General features: G+C 36.8%; 1 protein-coding gene across 2 annotated transcripts in view; it reads right to left on the bottom strand.

The window, feature by feature from the left end:
* Positions 1-5,784: 5,784 nt before the first annotated feature.
* The window catches only part of METTL25 (methyltransferase like 25), a 57,833-nt gene continuing 37,906 nt past the window's right edge, over positions 5,785-25,711 (bottom strand). For both annotated transcript variants that reach the window (XM_069858362.1, XM_069858373.1), the window contains exons 7-12: positions 24,543-24,572; positions 23,367-23,440; positions 21,680-21,773; positions 8,324-8,398; positions 7,640-7,711; positions 5,785-6,058 (exon numbers count right to left, since the gene is read on the bottom strand). In XM_069858362.1, coding sequence (XP_069714463.1) covers positions 5,966-6,058; positions 7,640-7,711; positions 8,324-8,398; positions 21,680-21,773; positions 23,367-23,440; positions 24,543-24,572 — 438 coding nt within the window. In that variant the 3' untranslated portion in view covers positions 5,785-5,965. The remainder of the gene's footprint in view (positions 6,059-7,639; positions 7,712-8,323; positions 8,399-21,679; positions 21,774-23,366; positions 23,441-24,542; positions 24,573-25,711) is intronic.

Raw genomic sequence — 25,711 nt, 5'->3', positions numbered from 1 at the left:
TACATAAAACTGAGAATTTTGTAATGAAAAGTTGAAAGTTTACAGTTTTCACATTTCTTAATCCACAGATAAATTAAAGTTAGAAGCCGTATTTGCTTTTGGACAGTCTGTTAATTTTAAACAAAGTTATTAAATAGTTATATCTTGTTAGCATGTGTTACATATGAAAGGAAACTGAAAGTCCTTTCTTACTGTACATAGCCACAGTGACTGTAATTGCAAAGGACAGAAAAGAGATAATTTGATGATAAACTATAAAAACCAGAAAAGCAAGCATAGACCAAAACTATGGATTATGCAACAAGTACAAAATAAATGTTGTGTAGAAAATAGTTTTATTTCCTGGGGTCAATCAGATTGCTACCCTACAGGAAATCTTCACTTTGGCAGCTAGTTCCTATATTGTTAGCTAAGTTTAAAATCTAAACCTCATGCTTACTTGCTGAAAGTTCATGCTTTCCTGCATTTCCATTGAATAAGATAATTGCATTGTTCCTAGAATTTATAAAGAACAGCAATATACTTTAGGGTAACTGCAAATCTTTGAGATATTTTCTCCATGCCTATGAAACTCGCCTATGTGTTCTGTATTTGTGAGTTTGACAAATTCTGGCCAGCAGCATGCCTCACATATACTCACATATACTGTGCTTTCTTACCCCAGAAGACACTTATGTAGTACAGTTACAATTTTTTTCTAAATTTCATTGTTAATCTAGAAACCATTTTCTGATTCCCTTCAAATCCCAGTTCTGAGGAAATGATGGTATATAATAGGATTCCACTTGGATAAAACAACTTAAAATAATAATAAAATAATAAAAAACCCCAACCCAGATAAACCTAGAAGTATCTCACACTCACAGCAATTGGTTAAAGGAATCTAGTGGTTTGATGAGTAACAGAACTGTAGTATGAGAAAGGTTTGCCTATGGAACATAAGCCACAGGTGAAAATTTTGTATACCTGTATAAATATAGTCACTATTGACTGAAGTAATTAACAGACTGAACTGACTGAAGCAGTTTGTTACATGAATTTCAATAATGATAGCTGGAGAAATCTTTGGACTCACTCTAAGAATCTTGTTACCTTTTAACATAAAGTAGACAGCAGGGAGTAATCCTCTTGCAGATTTTACAAACGACGTCACTGGGATGCTGAGACAAGTGTCTATTCCTCTCCAGTTTGACACAGACATTGCAGATTGCCTTGAGGAGGATGCAGGTCTGTTGTAGGAAGACCAGTGTACATCAGTATGTTCGAACAGTTTGAGGTAAATCTTCATTATGTTTGTGGGTTTCCTTGGACGTTTGAGTTTAATGATAAAGCGCACTAGAATTTCTGTGAAGAAAATGCCTCAGAGCTCTTGAATTGAAAAAGACTCCTGAAGTTTTTAATAACCTATGCCTCTCAAGCTGTCTGATGCTTATTAATCTGTCTGATCAGGAATTAATTTCAAAGCTTTAAGGGAGAAAGCAACAAGAAGCCTTACTGCAGTGCAGCTTCACTGAGGCTTCCTAAATCTCAGAAGGATTTTACTTCTTTTCTTAGAGTTCTCTAAAATACAACATTGACAAAGATAACAATCGGGGATAAGCAAATTCAAAGAAACCAACTTATTCAGCAGTTACTTGGAGATAAATTATATAGAGTCAGTGAACTGAGTTGGTTATTTCAGATTAAGATAGTAAGGGAACTGCAGCTGGATCCCAGAGAATTAGGCCATGCTCCTACCAGGCAGAAAATATAGTAACCTTGGAAATTAAAATCTCAATGGATCTCAGAAGCTAAGGAACCTGAAGTCACAGTTCCAGGTGTTAGGTGGCCAATTTAGAGGCCTGGGCAACAAACTATACTTCAGTTCCAATGTGATAATTGACACCAAAAATTCTTCATGGCTCATAGAATAGCATGGATTCCTTTCTTTTCGGAGCACTAGGATATATATATCAGCAAGAAGGAGGACATATACCAGTAAGAATGATAAGACGTGATGAGTCAGCAGTGTGCCCAAGTGGTCAAGAAGGCCAATGGCATCCTGGCTTCTATCAGAAACAGTGTGACCAGCAGGACCAGAGAAATGATTGGGCCACTGTACTCAGCATTGGTGAGTCTGCACCTCGAACACTGTGTTCAGCTTTGAGTCCCTCACTACAAGAACGTTGAGGCTCTGGAGGGTGTTCAGAGAAGGGCAACGAAGCTGGTGAAGGGGCTGAAGAACAAGTCTTATGAGGAGTGGCTGAGAGAACTGGGGTTGTTTAGCCTGGAGAAGAAGAGGTTGAGGGGAGACCTTACCACTGTCTACTACTACCAGAAAGAATGCTGTAGCGACGTGCGTATTGGTCTCTTGTCCCAAGTAACCTGTGCTAGGATGAGAGGATGTGGTCTCAGGTTGCACCAGGGGAGGTTCAGAAAAGACATTGGGAAAAATTTCTTCACCAAAGGGTTATCAGGCACCGGAACAGGCTGCGCAGGGAGGTGGCCGAGTCACTATCCTTGAAGGTATCTAAAAGCTGGGTAGATGTGGTTCTTAGGGACATGGTTTAGTAGTAGACAGATATAGTTGGACCTGATGATCTTGAAGGTCTTTTCTAACCAAATGATTCTATGATAAAGAGATGTAAAGACAGTAACAAAGACCAGGTATTCACCTACTTCCTGGAGAAAAGAAAGTCTGAAGCACAATACTAAGTTGGCTATTTTCACGTGTAAGCAGGGAAGACTTTCTTGGTGCTTGGCCTATTTTGCTACTTAGCATTCATATATGTTCTTGCAATATAATGACACTTAGGATGGTTTTTAGGAAAAAAGTAAATCTGAACCAATAAGTACCAATACAAAAGAATACTTTAATCATCAAAAAACCTGTCAGCAAGCTAAACACACTTAGAATACTTCCCTTGTGCAGATTTTAAGCTATCATAGGCCATATGGATTTTGAGTTTCAAGATTTTAACTCCATTGACATAGCAAAAAGCATTTTAACTCTGAGCAATTAGTTGTTTTAACAGTAAATTAATGAATGTCAATGAAAAAGATAATTCGTAGTAAAAAATACTTTGAAACTAAAATCTCAGAAACTAAAAGAGTACAAATTTTTTTTGAAGTATGATGTTCTAAGGTATGAATAAGAACTGCAGAATTTAAGGTTACTGTTGCAAAAGCAGGCTGGGAGATCTTAGAGCTACAACATTCTCTTGGATATTAAGGTCGCATGCATGCTCTGTATGTACTCTTGTTTCTCCATCCAAGAACAGGTTTCAGCCCTAATGAAAATAAAACAAAACACTGAAAACCTGCCACAGAATGCACAAGTGTGCCACAAACAGAATCAGGCAAACAGCTGAGGGAAAGCAGGTGTATCCACTATACCTTAGGAAGGAAGCACATCAGATAGACAGCTCTCTGTCACACAGAAGGAAAATGGAAAATCTTTTCTATCAAAAGACTTCATCATATTTAGGATACGGTTTACATTATGGAAGAACTTTTGGCAATAACGGTAAAGAAAAATAATTTTATTCATCTTGATTACTGTCAGGGATTTTTCCATTATGTAAACAATAGCTCATAGGTATTAAGGCATCCAAAGCTTTGAAACAGTTTTGAGAGCAGACAGCAACTGACTCTGCTGAGTGCAAACTCGTCATATAAACCTCGTTAGTCATCATTCTAAGAAGCAAACCGCCTCTGCCTGCATAGACTACAAAGTGCATGAAAAGTACTTAAAGAGCCTGAAAAGTTGCTGGAAGGGGGCACAAATTTATTCAGTCCTTTTTGAATCAGTGAAAAAGTACTTGAGTTAATCCTAGAGATGTGCTTGTTATTCTAAACCACTGCAAATGTCCTCTTAAGATAGTAGTAAGAATGTAACTTTGTATTTAGGTAGTGTTACACACATTCAAATATCACATTAAATTAGTATTTCAACTATGTTCAAATTAAACCAGGTGGGGCTTACTGAAACAGGTGGGTTTTGGGCCACAACAGGGTAATTAAAAGTGCTTTAAGACACTTGATTGCAGTGAGAAGCTGTTCTTTCTTCTTTTGGACATCATATATCCCAGTTTTTAGTATTTGATCCAAAAAAGCAGAAGAATCAATTACTAACATAAAAAAGGCAATTTCATCCCCAAATAGTTTTCCAACATGTAGGATTGCGATGACAGCATTCTAACACTTCACTAGTAATTAATCATCATGTCTTAGCAGAACATGATATAATAAACCCTATTTTTCTAACATTTTTTAATCTTTTTTTTCCTTCTTTTTAACACCATGTACTTCAGATTCCCTTTTTATATCAGGTATTATTGAGTTTTTTTTTCCTTCCAGATGCTTAGAGGTTAGGAAAGGATTTTTATTCCTTTTGATTCCTCCCTAGGAAAATAATCTACCAGCTTGTTAGTTTCCTCAGTGCTCCCTATATAACAAAAAGTGGCATAAATGGAAGGCCTCATTTTCTTTTCTTAGCTCGACTCCAAAGATGCTGTGAACACCTGTGACTTCTATTATTTTCCTTGGATATTGCAGGTGTTTGGCAGCCCTAAGGACTGAATGTTCTGGGACCAAAAAGAATGTGAGAAGCTCATACGGGATCCATGAAGCTAATAAGAGCTGGGACTCCTAAAAGAGACAGCAGTGAACTTACACCACCGAAAAAAAAGTATTTCTTGCAACTGAACACACCAAGAAAGATGTGACTTGTTAGAAAAATACCTTACTTCTCTTTGTAAACATGGCCATGTTCACAAGCTGTCATTATATTTTGCAGAATAAGATTTGTTCCTACTCACATTGGATTCTTGGTCTGATTCCCATGACTATTACTGTCATTATACAATTAATAGAAAAATATTTTCTGTTATTATCATCCTCTGCCCACCAAGGTTGCATTCTCCCTTTTCCTTTTTTTAGTATTGTATTTTATTATTCATTTGTTGTCCTTTTTTCTGTACACTGGTAGTTAATTGTGTTTTATATATGCTAGAAAATTCTAATAAAAGCACAAGGACTTAGAATAGAAACTTGTCTCTTTTCAGTTGATGGAAAATCTGCAAGTTTAATTAGGCAACCCATTGAGATAAAAGCATCAACAAATAAATTTCCCACTCATGAATGCAGGACAGCCAATGGGAAACTGCCTAGCAAGTTTAATTCACTTGAGTACCTAAGTATTTATATCCAACAAGTTTGGGCTAGATAATAGCTTTCTGGTAAAACCCAAGGATTACAGAGTGAACTCCAGCAGGGCAGTTGATTCTTAAGCACTGGGAAATCTCCCACTGGATTAGAGCACACACATTTTTTCCTTTCAGAGTGACAGGCAAATAAGTGCATGCCAGGGACATGCCTGAAGGAAGAAGGGGTTAATAAAAAAGTCTTGCTTCAGGTAGTTACTATCTAGGCTCTTCTAGGTTCCTCCATAAATAAGCTGCTCCCAATGACCTGCAGAAAAGGGATATACAAAGATTCTATTTAGTCTATGAACCTTTTGTTTACAGTGCAGGTTATTTTTCTGTTTGTACTATGCACCATTGGAATCCAGAAAAGAAAAAGGCAGGGCTAGTTTGAGATGACTGATGCCAGTCACTGGTAAAAATTGAGAAGGTATGATCTTGTGATTAGAAATATGAAAAGAAGAGGTACTGATACAGAGTGTAATGCCTCAAAAAGAAGAAACCAAAGCTATTGTAAAATAATAATCACATAATATGGGTCCTAACTTTTATAATAATGACAGATGTTGAACATTGTTTAATAACTGACATACAGAAGCAATGGTATTTACAAAGGAGATATTTATTTCTTGTGATTCAAAGAGACATTGCACTCCTTTTGCAGCTGAAATGCAAACAGTCAGGACACTTGAGGAACCAATTCAAATCACAGAATAAAAGTAAGGGAACAGCAGTATCAGTTCAGAGCTTTCAACCTATCTGCAATTTGCTTCCACTTAAAATCATGACTGTTTCTTCAGAGCAATAACTGCATAGCATCTGGGGGATTTCACGGGATCAAATAACTTCACAAGTCCAGACCAGGCGATGTTGTCCTGTAAAATGATATATGACTGAAGTACATAAAAATGTGTTTGACTTAAAAGCTAAAACATGGTAATCGGTCTACATTTTGAAATACAAAATTGCAAAAAAAATATTAAAAAAATTGTTCTTAACGCAAAGCAGAGAAACACTTACTTAACAAGAAAATCATGGAAGGTTTGTTGAGAAAAAAGGATACCCAAATGAGGACGTAATATAAAAACATTAAATTATTTCTGGCACTATCAGCTGAGAGCTTACAACCCCTTCATTAATAAAGCTTTTTTTTTTTTGGTTGAACTACAGCACAGAAATTAAGGATCAAGTCTGACTCACTTTATGCAGTACACGCTACTACTGAATGTAATTAACTGACTTTTCAAATGAATAAAGCCAGCTGTATCTGGTCTTCATGTTGCATATGGCTTTTATAATTTGTATTTTTTCTTCCTAAATACATTTTGTGAGTCAACAAGAACAAGACTAAATCAATGCATATATTAAATTTAGAAGAGGTAAATTAGTGCTAAATGCAGCAAGTCTGATCTCCTGTCTTGGAAATCATGTAGATAGCTATGTGATTATAACTGGCTCGCATTTGGGAAAATGTATCACTATTTTAATATTTCAAATTGCCTCTCTGTAAAAATACCAGTTAGAATAAAAACATACATTTACTACAACTCAGTTGTTCCAAGTGCACTGTGGCAGAGAATAAAGTGAATTTTTACTTATGATGAAATGGAGCTGTTAAAATGAAAGGTTTATGGTGGAAAAACAGAGCTATTCACATGAATGGGTTTAAACTTTATTTTTAAATTTTATTTTGACCATGGCCCAGAGCAGAAGCCTAAAGACGCTACCATTTCCTCCTAGCAAATTATCATTCATCAAGAAAACGTTACTGGTGCATAGAAAGTCCAACTGCTGCTTCTGAATTAATCAGGCCAAGCTCAAAATTAGTGTTAGAAGAAACACTGAAATATAAATCATTACAGAGTAATTGTAGTGGCATTTGCTCATTATTACCTTGCTCTATATTTGTAAAATACATCCAGACTGTATGATAGTCAAATGTACCTCATTTGACCCGTATGGTTGGAAAAAGTCCCTGCTCCCTCATAATTGATCTTCATTAAGAAACAATAAAAGAAAATCATAAACGTTTTGAAACTAATTCAAAATGTCTTAAATTATATCTTCTAAAACATGTTCATTGGGAGCTTTAGCATGTACAACACAATATTTGTTTAGCATTTTCAATATTGTTTTTAATTATTAAACATCTCAGTATGTTGTATAGAATGAGATTTGATGCTTATTTCATTTATTTATTTTTTAATGTCAATTAACTAGCAATTACCATACAATTAAAAGAACATAAACTTTACTGTTGCTGCTTTGCTGAAAATAAAAACATCTGCTGGGCATGTTTTTATGTTAAATGGAATAAATGCTCATACTTCTGCAAATATGATGAGAACAATAATTCTGCAACAAAGACATTTGGTCTACACAGTAAGAAATTGGTTGAAATAGTCTTGTTTCACTGATGTAGCCTTTAGGTATCATAAAATAGAATGCAAAAATACCTGCTCCTTGAGGTAACAAAGACGATCCAGAAGTATCAAAACTTCTATGCAGGGAGCCAGAACAACCTTCAACTGAAAGAAAGGTTAGATAGTATAATGATTTTGGGAAAGAAGAGCCAGTATGCTTCTGGATGGCTATATTTGCACAGAACAATTCCAGGAAGGTCAGTCATTATCTAGTGATTCTGTTGTACAAATGTCACCCTGTCAGTTTTCCCTGTGGGATGGACATCTTCAAAAGAGATTACAATAAAGATCAAAAATACATGGAATGCATGGAAAAATATGTTACGTAGTTGGTTTTGAGACACTGTCCAACAAGAAAATGATATTATATGAAGCAGAACATTTTTAGTGAGGGAAATAATGAATTTTAATAAAAAGAATTTTTATGAAATAGCTGCATGGAGACCAGTCTAGGTTTAAAAGGAGACTGACATTTCATTTTCCAGGGTAATAGTCCCTCTTGAAAAAGAATCTTCCATGTGTTCACTTTATTATTTTACTAACACCTAATATAGTTTGGAATAGGATATGCTCCAAACTTTGAAAAGGGGAGCTGCTTTGTTTTTGAGATTGCATACCACAGCACAAGACAGTCCACCTCCACATAAAACTTCAGGGGGCTTTGTTCTAGACTAGCACATGTATACAAGGTAACAGTATTAATCCTATAACTTTTACCATATTAAATGCTTCAAGCTCATTCATTCTGTGCTTGTATTTTTCATAGTAATCCATTATACAGCTGTCTGGGAGCTGCAAGGGATTAAAAAAAAAAAGACATTAGAGTTATTATAGTTACTTTTTCAAGAGATCTTTAGAATGAAATATTTTTCCTAATTGAAAGTCACACTACAAAATGAAATCCGTGTTTTGCTTTTGAAATCAGCACTTTCCTAAGGTTTACAATAATTTTCCAATAGCAGTTTCACAGTTCTCATTTACAATAGCTCCTTCAGACAGCATTTTGCACTGACATGAAATACCAAGATACATTCATTATTCAGAAAGCTCTAGCCATTCTTAAATGAGCATCACACAGTCCAGGGGAGATATCATTCTAATTTCCTTTCCCATATATCTTATCCTCACCCCTGTCCCCAAGAGTTTTATTTAAATAGCTGAGGAGTGGATTCTGGTGTGAGAGTAACATGCTTCAGTCAGGATTTCTGGATGGTATTTCACATTACAAAACCTACTATCAGATTCTGGAAATAATACTGAGTTTCTCTGTGCCTCAAGTAACCCAACTGTAAAATAAAACTTTATTTACTTTGAATTACTACATGTTCCTCTCTTCTTTTCCTAATCATGCAACATTGCAAGCACTGACATTGTCACTGTAAATGCTGTGATTTGTGGCTGCATTGGATACAAAGGCACGTCAGGAACTCAGCTAAGCCAAATACTCCTTCCCTTTTCAGCCCTTAGCGGCCAGTGCACTGCAGAAGGTAGCTAGAGCTATGACCATAACTGATCTTCACAAAGCACATTCTCTACAGGGCAGTCGGAGCACAACATTTTCCAGTTTTTAAAGGTCACAATCCACTGTCCACAGTCCTGGTTGCTAAACAAAAGAGTTGAGCTGGACACTTAAGGAACCTGTCAGAGAAGAGGGATGTAGATTTGTAATGCTACTGGTGATGGAAGCTGCTGGAAAGAGAGAGCCTGATGTACTTCTTCAGTACTGGGAATTTGCAGAATGGCTGCTCCATAACTTAACAGAAAAGTAGCAGTACTGACAGATGTGTAGATGTGGCACTTAGGGACATGGTTTAGTGGTAGACTTGGCAGTATTAGGTTTATGGTTGGATTCAATGATTTTAAAATTCTTCTCCAACTTAAAAGATTCTGTAATTCTATGCTTCCATGACAAAAGACAAGGAAAGCTGAAGTGTTTAATATATTTTTGCATGCCTCTATAAGGAGAGTGATCTGAGAGTGTGTGGCTAATCCAGCTGCAAAGAAATAAAATTTCAGTTTAAAACAGGGAAACAAACTAGAGAATTTTTCCACAAATTATAAGTTTTCAAATCAGGTATGTATTATAAACTTCATCCTAGAACAGCCAAGAAGGGAATGAAGTGACTTCAGAACTACTACTCATTGTCACTGAGTTCTCAAAGATGACAGGTTAGACGACTAGCAGATGTATGTCTTTTATTATAGAGCAGTCAGCTGTAATGCCATGCACTGAAAAAAATGGAACAAATAAAGAATTTAAAAACACAGAAAGATAAGCACATGAGTAACAGTCAACATGAATTTATCAAGAACAAATCACACGTCAGTCTACTTTGCTTGTAAGGAAGGTAAAAGGATTCACGACAGCAAAAAAACAACTAGTTCTCAAATATTTTGATTTCTGTATGATGTTTGACACCATTTCACATAACAATTTCATTAGCAAATTTCAGAAATCAGATTTAGATAAAAGTACTATAAAGTGAGTAAAAATTGTTTGAATGACCATAACCTGAGAGTCATCATTAATGACTCTTTGAACAACTGAGAAGACCTGCTAACTGAAGATCCATTACGAAATGCAATCTTTTCATTAACAACTCAGACAATAGCACAGAAATCACATTAACTACGTCTGCAAATGTGCAACAGGAAGACATTGCTAGAACTTAAAATAATTTTCAAAAATCGGAGCATTGCTTAGAAAATAGGTTTGAAATGCTGTACAGAAAAGCAGAAGGGAGTATACTCGGGCAAAAATAATCAGCTGTTCAGGATGGGGAACACTATACGACAGTTGGAGAGACAGAGCAGATCACAAGCCTAGCAAGAGTCGCAGTTGTGCTACTGCAAAAAAAAAAAATCACCATTCTGTGACACGTATGGGAGAGCAGCCTGCAAAGTGCAGGAAGTAATCCTTCAACCCTGCTTGGCAGTGGCAAAGCTCTAGCTGCAATACCACATCTATTTTGGGGCATCAGATTTCAAAGAAAGAAATGAACTGTCTGAAATAGCCCTGAGGAAGAAAAGGAATCACAGATCTAGAGAATGTGACCTATGAAGGAAGACTGAGAGACCTGGAATTGATGAGGCTACATTACAGAAAACTGAGAACAGACATCATAACAGTTTTACAAGGCTATCACCAAGAAGCATGGAGCAGCTTGTGTATGGTGAACAGGATAAGAAGTAATGGGCTTGAATCGCAGTAAAAAAAAATCAGCCAAAAACTTGGAAACTTTCTGTCTTTGAGGTTAATTAAGGATGGGGGAGGTTGTCAGTCTCCATGACAGGAAGCTTTAAGAAGATTTGACAAATATTTTTCAGGAAAGATGTAAAATTCTAACTGCCTTAAAACAAGGGGATAGGCTAGAAAAACTTGTGTAGTCTTTCAGTCATATTTTTTTAAGTTAGAAAAGTACTTTCTCCCAACTACAGAGGGAAAGTTGAGTAACTGATCTGGGAGTACTAATGTGGACTAGCAGGACTTTTTTGGTCTTGTTGCTAATTTACTTTCAGTAAAGCCATGCAAATATCTGAGGGTTTTTTTTTCTCTTCCCCTCTAAAGAGTCAAACCAACTAAAATATATCAGTCATGAGATAAACAAAATCGTTTATTTAACCTCTGCCCTATAAGCTTTTCATTTCAGCTGAGAATTAAGAAAGTTTTAGTATAATGGATTTTTGAAATTACAGGCTATTTGGAACTAAAATACAAAGATCTGTATTTATAAAAGTGCAATCATGAAACCTTTTTGCTTTCTTTATGTTCTCAATTTTTCAACATGAAGCATTCAAATTAAAAGAAAACAAGCTGTGAAATGTTTGGCAAAGAAAAAGCTGCGTCAAAAATGAATCTTGGATGTTGCCATACTTAAGTACTGAGCCCAAATGCTTTTCCACTCCCTCCTTGCTTACTACACATTCTGACTTAATGCATCCTGCTATCACGGATAGATTAAGTACTACTCCAAACTCTGCCTCAGTTAAAAGTTTGGTGAGTGAACCTATCCGATGCAACAGCCCAGCTGGAAAAAAGAGAAAGCGTCTGCCAATAAGAACTGATAGAAAAAGGCATGAAAAGGGTAGGTGGCAGCTAGCTATGTGGTCAGTTTATTGGAAGACTAAAACCCAGATAACACTGGTTTTATCTGAAAATGCAACTTCTTGCCACATGGCTTCAGTTCTTAAAAGGTACCCAACACAAGCTTCAGCTATCCCTCCAAGGTGATGTAGGAGTAAATTATTGTTTGCATTTTCAGGAACAGAATTGTACCCACACAAAGCAAGCCTCATCTAGCTACCCGAATTGTCCATTCAGCTGTTCTCTATGCAGGGTTGCCATGCATTCATGTATACAAAAGATTTCTTTAAATATATGCACTGAATTTATTTCTTACATTATGATGTCAGTACTATGAACTTATGGCCTAAGTGAAAAAGCATGAAAAAAACCCAAACACGTATTTCAAGCACTTGTCTTAATAATGAATCTGCACCCAAAGATCTAGCTTATGCTACTAATATTCAAGTAAAGTTCAATACATACAGAGAGGTTTTAGCCGTTATTTCTTTGTTGATTTAGCTACAATGTCTCCTAGTCTTTATCAGGTTGTTAACAAAAGCACCTCTCCTCTTTGCACTGTGATGGTGGTGCACACTTTCTTTTACACTAATTTCTTTCTGGGTTGATGTAGTTGCTTAAAGAGCTGAAACAACCAAGAGGGACTGGAGGGAAGAAACATATCTGTTGACCCACTTATAACTATACCATATGGTGGAGGTGGCAGTATAACTATACCATAGTTCAGACTCATCTGTTATGAACAATAGGATATCCCACTTAACGTTTCTCCAGAGGGTACTTTTGGAGAGTTGTGTCTTTGCCTAGACTAAGAATATTTTGACTGTATGAATTTTAATGTCCAGCACTGCACATGCCGTACAGAGCAGAGACAGAGCCTAAGGATGCTGTTCAACACTGTTTAAGCAGATGTAATTCCTCTTTGCTGCCTCAAAGGGAATGCTTTCCCATGTGCAGAATGCACATTTCCATGTTTCCTCTCTCTTCTTGTATTAGCATCTTCATGAACAATAGCAAGAGTACAAGAAAGTAGCATGACAACCCTTTTAGCAGAGCAGTGTCTTAGATCAGTTCAAAACAACTGGGAGACCATACGATACAGGAACATTTTACAATTTTCCCACGACTAAGGTAGGTAAAAATACTGTAATGTAATGCAATGTAGTGTAGAAAGATGGAAAATAGATAATGAGAAACAAGTTACAGAGAAACAAGTTTATTTAGAACTTTTGTTTCAAATGGATTTCTAATGAGTGCAATCTATATTATTTATCATTATATCTAGTTGAAATAAGTCATGTCTCTTAAGATTCTTTGTCATACTAAAATGTTATGCTATCATAATTGGGTTAGTATTTTGTCTGTTTGAAAGACAATTATACTTGAAAATTGCATTATGAATATATAGTTTATAGGCTGTAATACAAGTATTACCTGAGCCTTCATTCAATATTTACCTAACAAATGAATGAAGAAATATGTGAGCTGAAATTCCTTCTGTCCAAGAAAACAGTTGAGAAAGTCAACTCTTCAACAACTGTAAAGTGTATTAAGTGTGTAAATTCATTTAGTGCCTTCATTTTTTGACTGTTTAGACTCAATTACTTGCCATGTTAGAATTTATGGGAAAGTGGAGAGAATTTGTTTGCCTAATGTCTGCACACAATAAAAAGCATGAAAATTAGAAATAATCCTAGAAAAGACCATCCAGTCTGAAGTATTCATTGTAATTTAAAATATCAACACTGAATTTGGTGCAGGGTAGACATTAAGACTATAAGAAATCTCAGGGTGGATGCATGTCATCAGTTCCCATGGACTTTCACACCTTCATGTTCCTTAAATGGTCTTGCACCTGATCTTCTCCTACAGTGGGCAGTTCTTCATTCTCCTAGTCCCTGCCTTTGCCTTCTGCGACTTGTGCAGTGTGGCTAGAGAACTTGCTGGTGAAGGCTGTGGCAAAAATGTTGTTGAGTACCTCAGCCTTCTCCATATCCTGGACAACCAAGTCTCTTATTACCTTCTGGAGAAGACCCAAATTTTCCATAGCCTTCCTTTTATACCCAACATATCTACAGGTTTTTTTGTTGCCCTTGACACTGATGGCCAGATTTAATTCTATCTGAGCTTTAGATTTCCTAACCTGATCCCTGGCTGCTCGGACAATTTCCTCATATTCCTCCCAGGCTACCTGTGCTTGCTCCCACCTCCTGTAGGATTCCCTTTTGTGTTTGATCTGGTGGAAGAGCCCCTTGTTCACCCATGAAGGCCTCTTGGCATTTTTTCTTGACTTTCTCTTTGTTGGGATGCATCACTCCTGAGCTTGGAGGAGGCGATCCTTAAATATTAACCCGCTTTCTTGGGCCCCTCTCCTGTCCAGGGCTTTATCCCCTGATACTCTGGCAAGCAGATCCCTGAAGAGGCCAAAGTCTGCTCTCCTGAAGTCTGTAACTGTCTAAAAATACCTAAATGTTATACACACATCATATCAACAAGAAACTGCAAGTGATATACAAGTAATTTTCTGAACCCAGACAAATGATTCACAAATATTTTTCCCATTAACACTGAATAAATTGCAATAGACCTTGAGCATTTCCCCCCCTGCAGCCCTGCATGTAGGAAGATGACAGAAGAATCAGAAAATAGGAGGTTTGCTACCACAGAAAAAGGGAAGAAACCCCCAGTCTCCAGAGCCTTGTATGTCCAAGAAGCAGGCATGAAGGCGATGAAGAGGGGAATGAGAAAAGCAGAATGGACAGATCATGTGAGTTATACAAGCTAGAATTGCACCCTGAGTCAAGAGACTTCTGTAAGTCTGTTTAGTCCCATAAAGCTTGGTGAAAAGATAGAAAGCTTGCTGTGCACCCTCCTCGCCGCCCTAAGGATCTTTAACTCCACTATTTCATGGTCACTGTAGCCAAGCTACCCTTGAGCTTCACATTCTTCATCAGCTCCTCCTCGCTGGTTCCTCTGTCACTTGGAAAAGGAAGTTATTGCCAGCACATTGAGGAACTTCCTGAATTGCTCATGCCCTGCTCTGTTGTCCCTCCAAAAGGTATCAGGGTGTTTGAGGACCAGGACTTCTGAATGTGAGGCTGCTCCCGTCTCTGTGTGCGGAGGGATCAGCCACTGCTGGAGTAGATGGCGCAGACCATTCAGCCTTTGGTCTCAGGTAAGTGCCCAGTATTCTAGTGGGATGAGTGCCCTTAAAATGTGCAGACGATCACAAAACAGTGCTGGATGCTGGGTTACGTGTACTTCAAATCTCCCATTCAGCCAGTGGAATGTGCCTCCTTTGTATTCTACAAGAACCACAGTTATGGAAACAGGAAGGAATATCGCAAAGTCTACTCAGGATTACATGAGTGGAATATCATTAGGGACTAAAACCAGGACATGATACAGCCAACACAAAGGGACAGAACTACTTGCATGTTCCCCAGAAGGACTACAGAGTCTGTAAAGGCTTATCAGATGGCTCCTGGTTTGGTCTGGAAAGGGGGAAAGTATGATCTTAGGGATGGATCTCAAGAAACTCAACAGTTGTTTTCAAACACTTTGCCAGCCACTGACTGTGAAGTTATCTGCAATGTACATTTGCCACTGCATTTTCATAAAGCATTTATGGAATCAGGACATCTGAGCCTCTTAGCAAGAGCCTTGGAAAGTACCATCTTGAAGTTCTTGGCTTTGCTGTGCTTTAACTAACGTGTTTCCACCTAATGCTATAGGAATCTGAACAAAGCAAACTGGAACTATTTTTGTATTAATTTTAAAGAAGGCAGAATTATCATATAAATAAATGCAAGCATGCACAGCATGATTTATATCTGCTGAAAATTTATTCAGGACTGAGCCTAATACATTAAACATCCATTTGGCTAACATGAATTACCGTCTCGTCTTAAATTAGAGAAGACATCTCCTTAATCCATGTTCACTCTGCCATCTGAGCAATTATAAAAAGCAACATATATTAAAATTGTAGTTCTAAACCAGTGATAAATCACTGAAATCTGTAATACAATTATATTTATGCTCCAAGTGTAGACTCAGTTAATTTTAAAATTAACATGTTCTTATTTTATTTTTTAAAACAATCAGCAGAAGCAGTTATTTTATTATTGTCTTAAAATCCCTAACGTTTTACTTCAATTTTTACTTCACAGTTATGGCACAGAGAGATCACTCAGCTCAGCTTAGTGCTCAGGCTTTACATGTATGCTAATGCTTTTGATAGGTATTTGCACCATCAAAAGCAATAAGTCACATCTGTATGCTCTTGTGTTTTCTTAAAAAGCATCGCTATTGTAATAGATAACTACTGCTATGAAATATATACATACTATTCACACTAAGTATATAAAATGCGTCCAAAGACATAAGAAAAAAAGATTTTGTCTGACAAAAAAATAACCAAATAGTTAAAAAAATGTATTTTCACACAAAATTTTCACATGAACACTAGTCATGGTAGACTTGGAAGCTCCTTCAAACAAAATCAAGTAAATCTGCACCGACGCACTCACTGACAGGCAATAAACTTCTCTTTGTGTATGAAAGCTTCAGAACCTACCTCTGAAATTGCTATCGCATCTCTCCAGCATATGTCTACATCTGAAAGGGTTAAGTGATTTGCAAAGTATTCTGTCTAAGACAAAGTATAGTGTGAATATAGCAGGAGATGAGATCAAAGTGACTAATAGCTTTTCTTTGCAGATGTGTCAGAAGTGTTTCCAGCCCTGTATATCTTCCCGTAATCGGACATGGCATTAAATAGCATTCTCTCCGTATTCCCAGACTGTATTTCACATGAATCCTGGCCAGCTTCTCTTTGTTAAACAGCTCCACCCGCTGAGGCTCTCGCTTACCAGCAGAAATGGATCCTAGTTGGGTCATAGATCACAGTCTGCCAGGAACACATCCAAGCCTGTCCCTTGTAAGCACTTTTTCCCTTTAATCACCTTAAAGCCAAGCCCTGTGAAAGGTCTTTTGCTAATCTAACCCTGTAAGTACAGGACACCAAGCAATCTAAGAAAGTTTTGGGTTTTTTTCTTCAAAGACTCTAGAAATACATAAATGCTTACACAAGGACCATTTGCTGTGGCAATGCCATTTGTAGTACTTACTGCCTTAAGCACCAACCAAATGTAAAAAAGAGGCTTCATTTTAAATCCATCTGCAAGGCAGCTACAAAGAGAGTAGAAACATGTTCTGGGAAGAGAAAGGAACAATTGCTCTTGTTGTTTAAAAGAAGCAAAGATAAAAAGTGTAAGAATAGCCAGCTCCTCTAGGAGATGTAAGAGGAGGCCAGCTCCTCTTTTCCAGATGAATGCTTCATTTTCTTAGATGAGAGACTCACGTTCATGTTAAAACAGGTAAAATAGTGACTAAAAGGGAAAAGAAAGCTGATAGAAAAAAATTTCTCCCATATCTACATACCACTGAACACTCTGCTCATACAATATGGAGTGCCTAGGAACAAGAGCGAGCTAAAAAACCCAACCTGGAATAAGATACTGCCTCAGTGTGTATCCAGACCAATTACTTAAGACCTGTGCAGGGATCCATGGCCCATGAAGCAATTCCATTAGTTCTGAAGCTGGAAGCAATATAACTGTACCTGTGAAGCATCAAGCTCACACTAAAAGACCTCTCTCTGCCCTCATAAAATGAGAATATTTTGTCAGACTTTCAGTAGTCATGGTATATGTCTCAGTTTTATTACTGAGGTGGAGAGATGTGTGAAAGGAATGATCCTGCACCAAAAGGCAGAAAAAAAATAGTTCATTTGCATCTCAGTGTTTAATGTGGACTTGACAGGCTCTTACACATTGAAAAGAAACACAAGGGAGGAAATTATTTTTCTAAGGTAACAGGAAACTTCAGTCCTGGAACAGTAACTTGTAACAATGAATGGCCCTAGGTGATTGATAAATGGTACTTTATTTTTGTAGAAAATCAATTTTACTATTTTGTCTTACTCTACCTCACTTCTGATTGATACTCTTTTCATGAAAGTTCTGTTTCTTATTTCCAGTACACGAAGTTCTTCACATCTATTTCACAAATGAAAACTTGTTCACATGAAGAACTGGCAGGATTAAAGAACTTACTTTACTGAAAATCAACAGCAAAATTAACTTACTGTTTGGATATTTATACCTGATAAGAGTCTTCATCAGTTCTATTATTCAACAAAAGGTGTACACTAACATAAATGAGCATCAAGGCAGGCTTTAGGTGTCTTATGCACCTGCTTTCTTTATCCTGCCTCCCTGATTTTCCAAACTGGTGATTTCATTGCAGCAGGGCGACCCCTTGATCAGGAATGGAGACATTCGTGTGCATGAAGGAAGCAGCTGTGATGCTCATCAGGAACCATGAGTTTGCATGGGTGTTTATGTCCCACAGTTGAGATTCATCCACACTGATCAAAAATATCCATGACTTTACCACACATACCAAGCTACCAAAACATCCCAGTGACCCCTAAAAACTTAATGCTGCTGCCCATCTACTTTTCAGTATGTTTCGTATCATGCACAGATTAAAGTCTCTTCAATTTTCTGATAAGCACAGTAGAAGACCTAGGACTCGCAGTTTTCTGACTTCTGTATTTTAAAAAATATTTTTGCACACGTAAAACAGAGACCTATATATGCAAACTACTTTTACTCATAGCTCTCTATGTCTATTACAGAGTGTTACTAAGATTTATCTGTTTTCTTAACATCACCTAAGTAAATTTATGCATGAAGACAATGATTATCTCCTTTTTTTTTTTGTGACTGACAGGCACAGTTTGGATTCCTGTGAAAGTATGCTTCATATACAGTTACTCTTGCCTTATATTCTTCCCAAAGCATGAGTTTTTGGCCACTGCCAGAGACAAAGTAGACGTTTGGTCTATGTAGTACAGCTGCTCCTTTGTTCATTTTTAAAAACCAAACCAGAAAACAAATTCTGCATAAATTTCTCTTTGATTTTTGTTGTCTCTGAGAGTAAATGTTTAGGCTTCATCACTTTCTAGCTATGTAAGTATTTTTTTTTCTGAAGAGAGGAATTTAACACATTCTCCAATATTGTGTAGATATAGTGCTGACTCTACCATGAAAACTGCAGTGCCAGAACCACTGCCGAGGGAGCAGTAACAACTTTCCTTTCAGTAGTATCAAAATAGCACTGGTTTTGTGCTGCTGCAGATCTCAAAATAGCCAGGAAATAAAAAATAATATTGTATAGACCAGCATAAAATTCAGTCTTCAATATATAGCCAGCTGTACATAAAAATGAGAAGAGATATAAGCAAAACTGAGCACTTATTTGAATCAGGTCTTTAGCAACCACACAAGCACATGCAGCTTGAAGTAGTGTTGACAGACATCTTTCTCTCAGGGCAATCTGCATTTGTCCATTCCCTTCCTAGCAAAAGGCAGCATGACTAACATCAAACATATTGACACAGAATTTCTATGCTCCCTGGTTTTAAAGAAAAGAATGTATAACTCTCTACCAGCAGAGTTTAATCAGTGAATCAGTAAACTTGATTATTGCAAAAATAATCTATTGCTTTTAGAACCATAAAATTGTTTAGGTTGGAAAAGACCATTGAGTCCAACATAAACCTAACACTACCAAGTTCACCACTAAATCATGACCCTAAGCACCACACCTACATGTCTTTTAAATACCTCCAGGGTGCTGACTCAATCGCTTCCCTGGGCAGCCTAAGCCTTTGGGTAACTGTACACATTATGAGATGGACACCATTTCAGTAATTCCTTTCTGCTGAGGTAAATGCATGATGTTAGTGGCTATTTATCCAGAGAGGAAAACAGGCAACTCAATATGCAAACAGAACTAAAACACAGTGAACTTCAGGCATAAATCTTTTTCTTAAATTCTGTAAGCACGATTCCAATGTCATTTGTATTTACTTATCATAGAATCATAGAATCACCAGGTTGGAAGAGACCCACTGAATCATCGAGTCCAACCATTCCTATCAAACACTAAACCATGCCCCTTAGCACCTTGTCCACCCGTGTCTTAAACACCTCCAGGGAAGGTGAATCAACCACCTCCCTGGGCAGCCTGTTCCAGTGCCCAATTACCCTTTCTGTGAAAAATTTTTTCCTAATGTGCAGCCTAAACCTCCCCTGGCGGAGCTTGAGGCCTTTCCCTCTTGTCCTGTCCCCTGTCACTTGGGAGAAGAGGCCAGCACCCTCCTCTCTACAACCTCCTTTCAGGTAGTTATAGAGAGCAATGAGGTCTCCCCTCAGCCTCCTCTTCTCCAGGCTAAACAACCCCAGCTCTCTCAGCCGCTCCTCATAAGACCTACTTGTTTATTTGGTTTTGCGTTTTTTTCCTAGTTCATAGTTTGATGTGCCTGACAAATTTATGTGATTTGACATTTTGACTACAGATCTTAAGCAGTGCTTTACCAAACACTACTACAACATTTAATTTAAATATTTTACATAGTTGCCACTCCTACTTTTTTCTTTGATTCGTACTTCATTTTAAATAACTAGTCTAACAGTCTCTAACGTCACCATTGCACAACTTGTTCTCATAGAGTGGTTGAGATCTTTATTCAGTCACATTCCATGCCTAATGCTATGTTGCCATCTGTTGACCAGTTTAGCAGTTGTACTAAGACAAAACGTTCAAGAACATAAAAAAATAACTGGGAGATTTTATATGTTTTATATCAATTTTGTATATTCCTATTTTTCTCCAACTAGGAAAGTTATTTAAAAATATCAATATTGACCCGTAATATTTATTAATATAAAGAAAAAAACCACTAGGCCTTCAAAGATCTTCAAAAGCTACTTAAGAAGACTGTCTAAAGGCTAAAATAAATTGGAAATACTTAGGAACTAAAGTGAAACACACAGCATGGGTGGAATTGCCTATCTGCTATAATGTTACATTTTTCAGTTTCAAAAGGTGTCTAAAGGGATTAAGATAATATTGCTGCAGAAAAAAAGAAAACAGAAAGGGGTCAAAGTGTTTACTATGTGATTCATTATTAATGCTTTTTTGGATCACTTTTGGTTTCAACTTAAGTACATACAAAAACGTAGCATGTTTGTATAAGATAATATTTCAGCTGGATTTAAAAGGGTGCCAGAGGTCCTTTTATCAGGGTGCATAGTACCAGCCCAGGCAAGAAATTCCTCCTCCTTGCTTCACTCAGTATCTGAAAAGTCTATTTACCTCTAAACGACAGCAAGTATAAAATAGAGTATGTATTTTTTTTTTTATTGCCTCAAAAAGGAGATTTGTAGGATTAACTTCAGAAATACCAGAAATGCTTAAAAAAATTCTGATCATGACCACCATGTATAGAAAGGGATTGGTTTTAGATGATGAGATTAGAATAGAGCAAGTTTACAACAAAACCTTTTAAAGAATTTATACATGGAAGTCTACTTCCAAAAAAAACATCACAGAATCACAGAATAACCAGGTTGGAAGAGACCCACCGGATCATCGAGTCCAACCGTTCCTATCAAACACTAAACCATATTCCTCAGCACCTCGTCCACCCGTGCCTTAAACACCTCCAGGAAAGGGGATTCAACCACCTCCCTGGGTAGCCTGTTCCAGTGCCCAATGACCCTTTCTGTAAAGAATTTTTTCCTAACGTCCAGCCTAAACCTCCCCTGGTGGAGCTTGAGGCCATTCCCTCTTGTCCTGTCCCCTGACACTTGGAAGAAGAGGCCAGCACCCTCCTCTCTACAACCTCCTTTCAGGTAGTTGTAGAGAGCAATGAGGTCATGAGGAAAACCAACTTCGATGCTTTTTTTTTGAATACCTAAGTATGGATTTGTTCTATTAATAAAAATTAGAATGCTGTATATTTATACAGCAGTATACAAACTCAATAGGGGCTTAAACATTGTACTGTGGTGCTGACTTCAAGCACTTACATGGAAAAAAATATTTCATTCGGTCTCTGTTTAGCGACTCACCTTTGAATCATCCAGCTCCAGCTTCTTCAGAGACTTTCTGACATAGTCTATGAAGGAGGATGATTTGGAGAAAGTTTTTCCAACATGTCGATTGCTGCCATTACAGAGATACATGCTTTCATACTTCCAACAACAGAAATATACATATTTTTTAATCATTTTTAACTGATTTTTTTTTTAATCCAGGGCAAACAAATCAGTTGGACAGCTACTACTGCCAAGTTAGTGACAATTTTCCATTTCCTCCCCTTTACTTAAAAGAAAATAAGTTAGCTAATACTTGAAGGCATTTCTACATACAGTAACCATACAATTGTACTAAAGGTATGTTTATAATTTTACCTATAAATGTGAGAGTCGAAGGTTTCTTTTTAAATTACACACAATATTTTTATTTCCCTATATGAATGACAAAACTCTTATTTCTGCTGACAGATATTTCCTTCTTACTTCTTTAATACTTCTATAATTTACTATAATGTTACTGCAATTTATTTATCATCAATCACTGGACTGGGCAAATGCCAGGCTGGAGCAAAATTTCACTTTTGCTTGTTACCTTGTGTTTTTATCCTTACAATTGTTATTTTGCTAAGTCATGACAGAATTTTCTCCTGTTTATAACTCAATGGCCTACTTCTGAAGCCAAAAATCTGAGTTGTTTCAGAAAATATGTTAAAATAATGCACAAAAAAACTTAAAAATCATATAGGAAGACTGAATCCTAGCAGGTCACTTGCATTTGTTCTGTTCTCTGTGTTTAAAATATCTTAGAGAAACAACACACAAAGTTTTTGTTTGTCTGAATATACTTTCTTGACTGTGTCATAACATAATTCCTCTTCCAGCTGTGCAGTGTAAGAGTTAAATTTTCATTGACAGAGTTTTCAGTTACTGAATTACTTAAAATACCTTCTGAAAGGTAAGCTGTCTGGTGCTACACTTAGCAAAAGACTTGGGGGCATCTGCATTAGCACTTTAGATCAGGAATACACTTCTGAAGTGAATTTTCTGGTTCTGAACACCTCCCATGCCATGGTTCACACTGTGGAACAGGATCACAGCTCACCAAAAAAAAGTATTATTTTCAAATGAAATTAAACAGGAAGGTGTGCTCCAAGTGCTGACAGACATACATCCCATAGAATTAGATAAGATCTAATCCAACTTCAAGTGTGGCAGAGGGTGTAGTGCAGACATCAGACACTCAGCACCAGCTCTCCAAATGCCATCCTACAAGGGTACAGCACTTGCTAATACAGGCATAGGCAGAAAGTAGCTCTTTACAGCCATGGTGGCCACTGGGCTTTCAGCAATTTTTCTCAGGGCAAATGGAAAAGTCTTTTTTCCTTCTGCAGTATCAAAGCTGCCAGAATCTCTGCATAACAGGGTAGCCCAGGACTCGTTTGACTTTTTAGTGAATTCACTGTCAGTTCTCTGGTGAAGGCATGTTTGTCCCATGTATCCAGTACCAAAGAGGACCTATGCCAACTATGGGTGAAGGAATACATTTGTGATGTGGATGTAAAATAAATAATTTATCCTGCATTTTAATACTAGTATGCATATATTCTTGGAAGATTGATTCTTACATCCTTTTTCTTTCTAAGAAATGATTTCTTTACAGAATAGAGGTGGAAGAGAATCAGATCTTTGGTTCATATTCTGAGAATTCAGGGCTTCATACCTTTTGGTGACACCATAAATTTCTTCTATAATAACCTGCAGAACAGCTCGATAAAACAATGATTCTGTAGGCAGCTGCAAAAAATTTTACAACAGTAAGGATTTAAAATTGGTATTCAAATTAAGATCAGAGTAACAAAAATAGTATTTGCTTCCTTAAATACTTACTGGCTTGTATTACTTACAATCACTCATAACAGGTTTAAGAGGACAATTTACTAATGTTCTGGCATCCAGTTAAAATTACATTTTTGGGTAAGATTCTAACATAACCATGAATGCAAAAAAAAATCCCAAAACCTAAACCTTGAAGTTAATGTTCAAAGGTTGGCAGAAGGAAAGACAACAGAGGGAAAAAACACTCATCATGATCCAAATTCTACTACACAAAATAAACATAATAATATACCTGAACTGCTTTAAAGACAAAAGAAGCTGAATCATCATACACTGTAGTCTGAACCATACAGTAAGGGCTATGCTCATATAAACAGAATACAATGAAAACTTATTATCTTTGTGTAAGAAAGATCTCTTTGCATAAAACCAGGTAATGCTTGCCAAGTAAAAATTCATGGCAAAATCCATTTACAGTAAAAAACTAGAGGGGTCAGTGGTTTTACATATGGAAAGAAGAGGTCTCTCAGCCTTGCTTTTTAAATATTTGCACAGTTGGTGTCTACCATCCCTGAAAGGATAACTTGCACAAGAAGAATTCAAAGTATCCACGGGGGGGGGCGAAAAATCTTACAGGGATTAAAAAGGAGAATGTGATGTTTCTAACAGGTTCAAGCCTTTGCCATAGAAATTCCTATTTTTACACTAGTTGATAAACCATTGGGATATAGTGATCCAAGCTAGCGATATTAGGACATTTGTGCTGAATTTATATGTTAGCTGAAAGACAGTGAGAGAAGTTAAGATGGGTAGTTTAATGTCTTAAAATTTAAGCAATGCTTTCTTTCCAGAATCTTGTCAAAATTAAGCATACAGTCACAGCAGTAAAAATGTGATTTCATGATAACACATACTATCTATCAAGATCTGATATACTGTATGCTAGTATTTCAGATTCCAGAAATACGTAAGTTAAATAAAAAGGTCATGGATTAAGAGTATTCAAAGGGGGAAAAACACATTTTATCTTAGAATGGCTAAACTAAACAATGTTACTTACCATTTGGCCAACTGCAACTCGCTCCAAAGCCTTTAAGAGCAAAGGAATTAAATTACTGGTATGTTTATTCTTTATCGGAACATTTTATAAACACATTGTATAACAGTCAGAGGAGATGACATTTTAAAAGATTAATGGTGTGACATAACACGAGCCTGCACACTTTAAAGTGTTAATACCTTGAGGGACTCATAATCAGCTCACTCCTGTTATTTTGGTTTATTTATATGAGAAGAAATTACAACCAACTGTATAGAAATAGATGCATACAAAATTTGTTTGATTTTCTTAGTATTGTAAGAGAACTTCAGAGGACTACTTTTTGTGAAAAGTAGTAAAACAGAAAGCATTTTTCTTGAGTCCATTCCTACCAAAATACAAATAAATCACTTTGCATATTCAACTATTTTAAAATAAATATTAATTCAATGTACAATGCCCTGAAATATTTTTAGTCACTAAGTATTCAGATAAATTGAACTTCCATATGTAAAGTTAAATAAAATAAAAACTTAAGAGAGACTGCAGGGTCTGTAGTGAACCACTGTGGTGAATTCACTGTAGTGAATATTTCACTAGATTCTTCATACCGTAAATGCTGATGCATTTACGTGTGTGTGTGAGGTGTGAGGGTACTTGATTTTTATGATCCATAGTGACAAAGAATAACAAATAATTAGACGTGTGGGGTATTTTTTCCAGTTGAAAAGATACCACAGTAATAGAAATTTCAACTGAGTGTTAAAGTTTGTAGTAGAAAACAAGGCAAAAAATCAGTAAATTACCTGATACTACAACAAATTAGACTATAGTACTCATAACAGCATTTATCTGCTGCTGCTTAGAAGATGCATGTGGGTTCTAACATGTATTGTGAGGGTCTGAAATGGAAACTCTCCTCCAGAATCCTTGGCCTTTGACATTTTAACCAATCTGAATGGCATGTAATAAGGAACATCAGCAACGATGCTGAGTGTCACTGCTCAGCAAACTCAGTTTCTCCTAGCCAGTCCTAGGAAGATAGGTGCCTAGCTGTACTGCACTGTCTCCCTTGTACCTCTTAGAAGCAAAGAAAATTCTAGACATGAAAAGTGCATAGAATAACAAACATAATAACAGTAGAATTATTTAGTGACACAGGAGAACTCTGGCTTTTGTGAATGTTTAAG

This window comes from Phaenicophaeus curvirostris, chromosome 1 (assembly GCF_032191515.1).
Source record: "Phaenicophaeus curvirostris isolate KB17595 chromosome 1, BPBGC_Pcur_1.0, whole genome shotgun sequence".
Taxonomy (NCBI): Eukaryota; Metazoa; Chordata; class Aves; order Cuculiformes; family Cuculidae; genus Phaenicophaeus; species Phaenicophaeus curvirostris.
The sequence above is the reverse complement of the archived record's forward strand: the minus strand, read 5'-3'. Positions and strand labels throughout refer to the sequence as shown.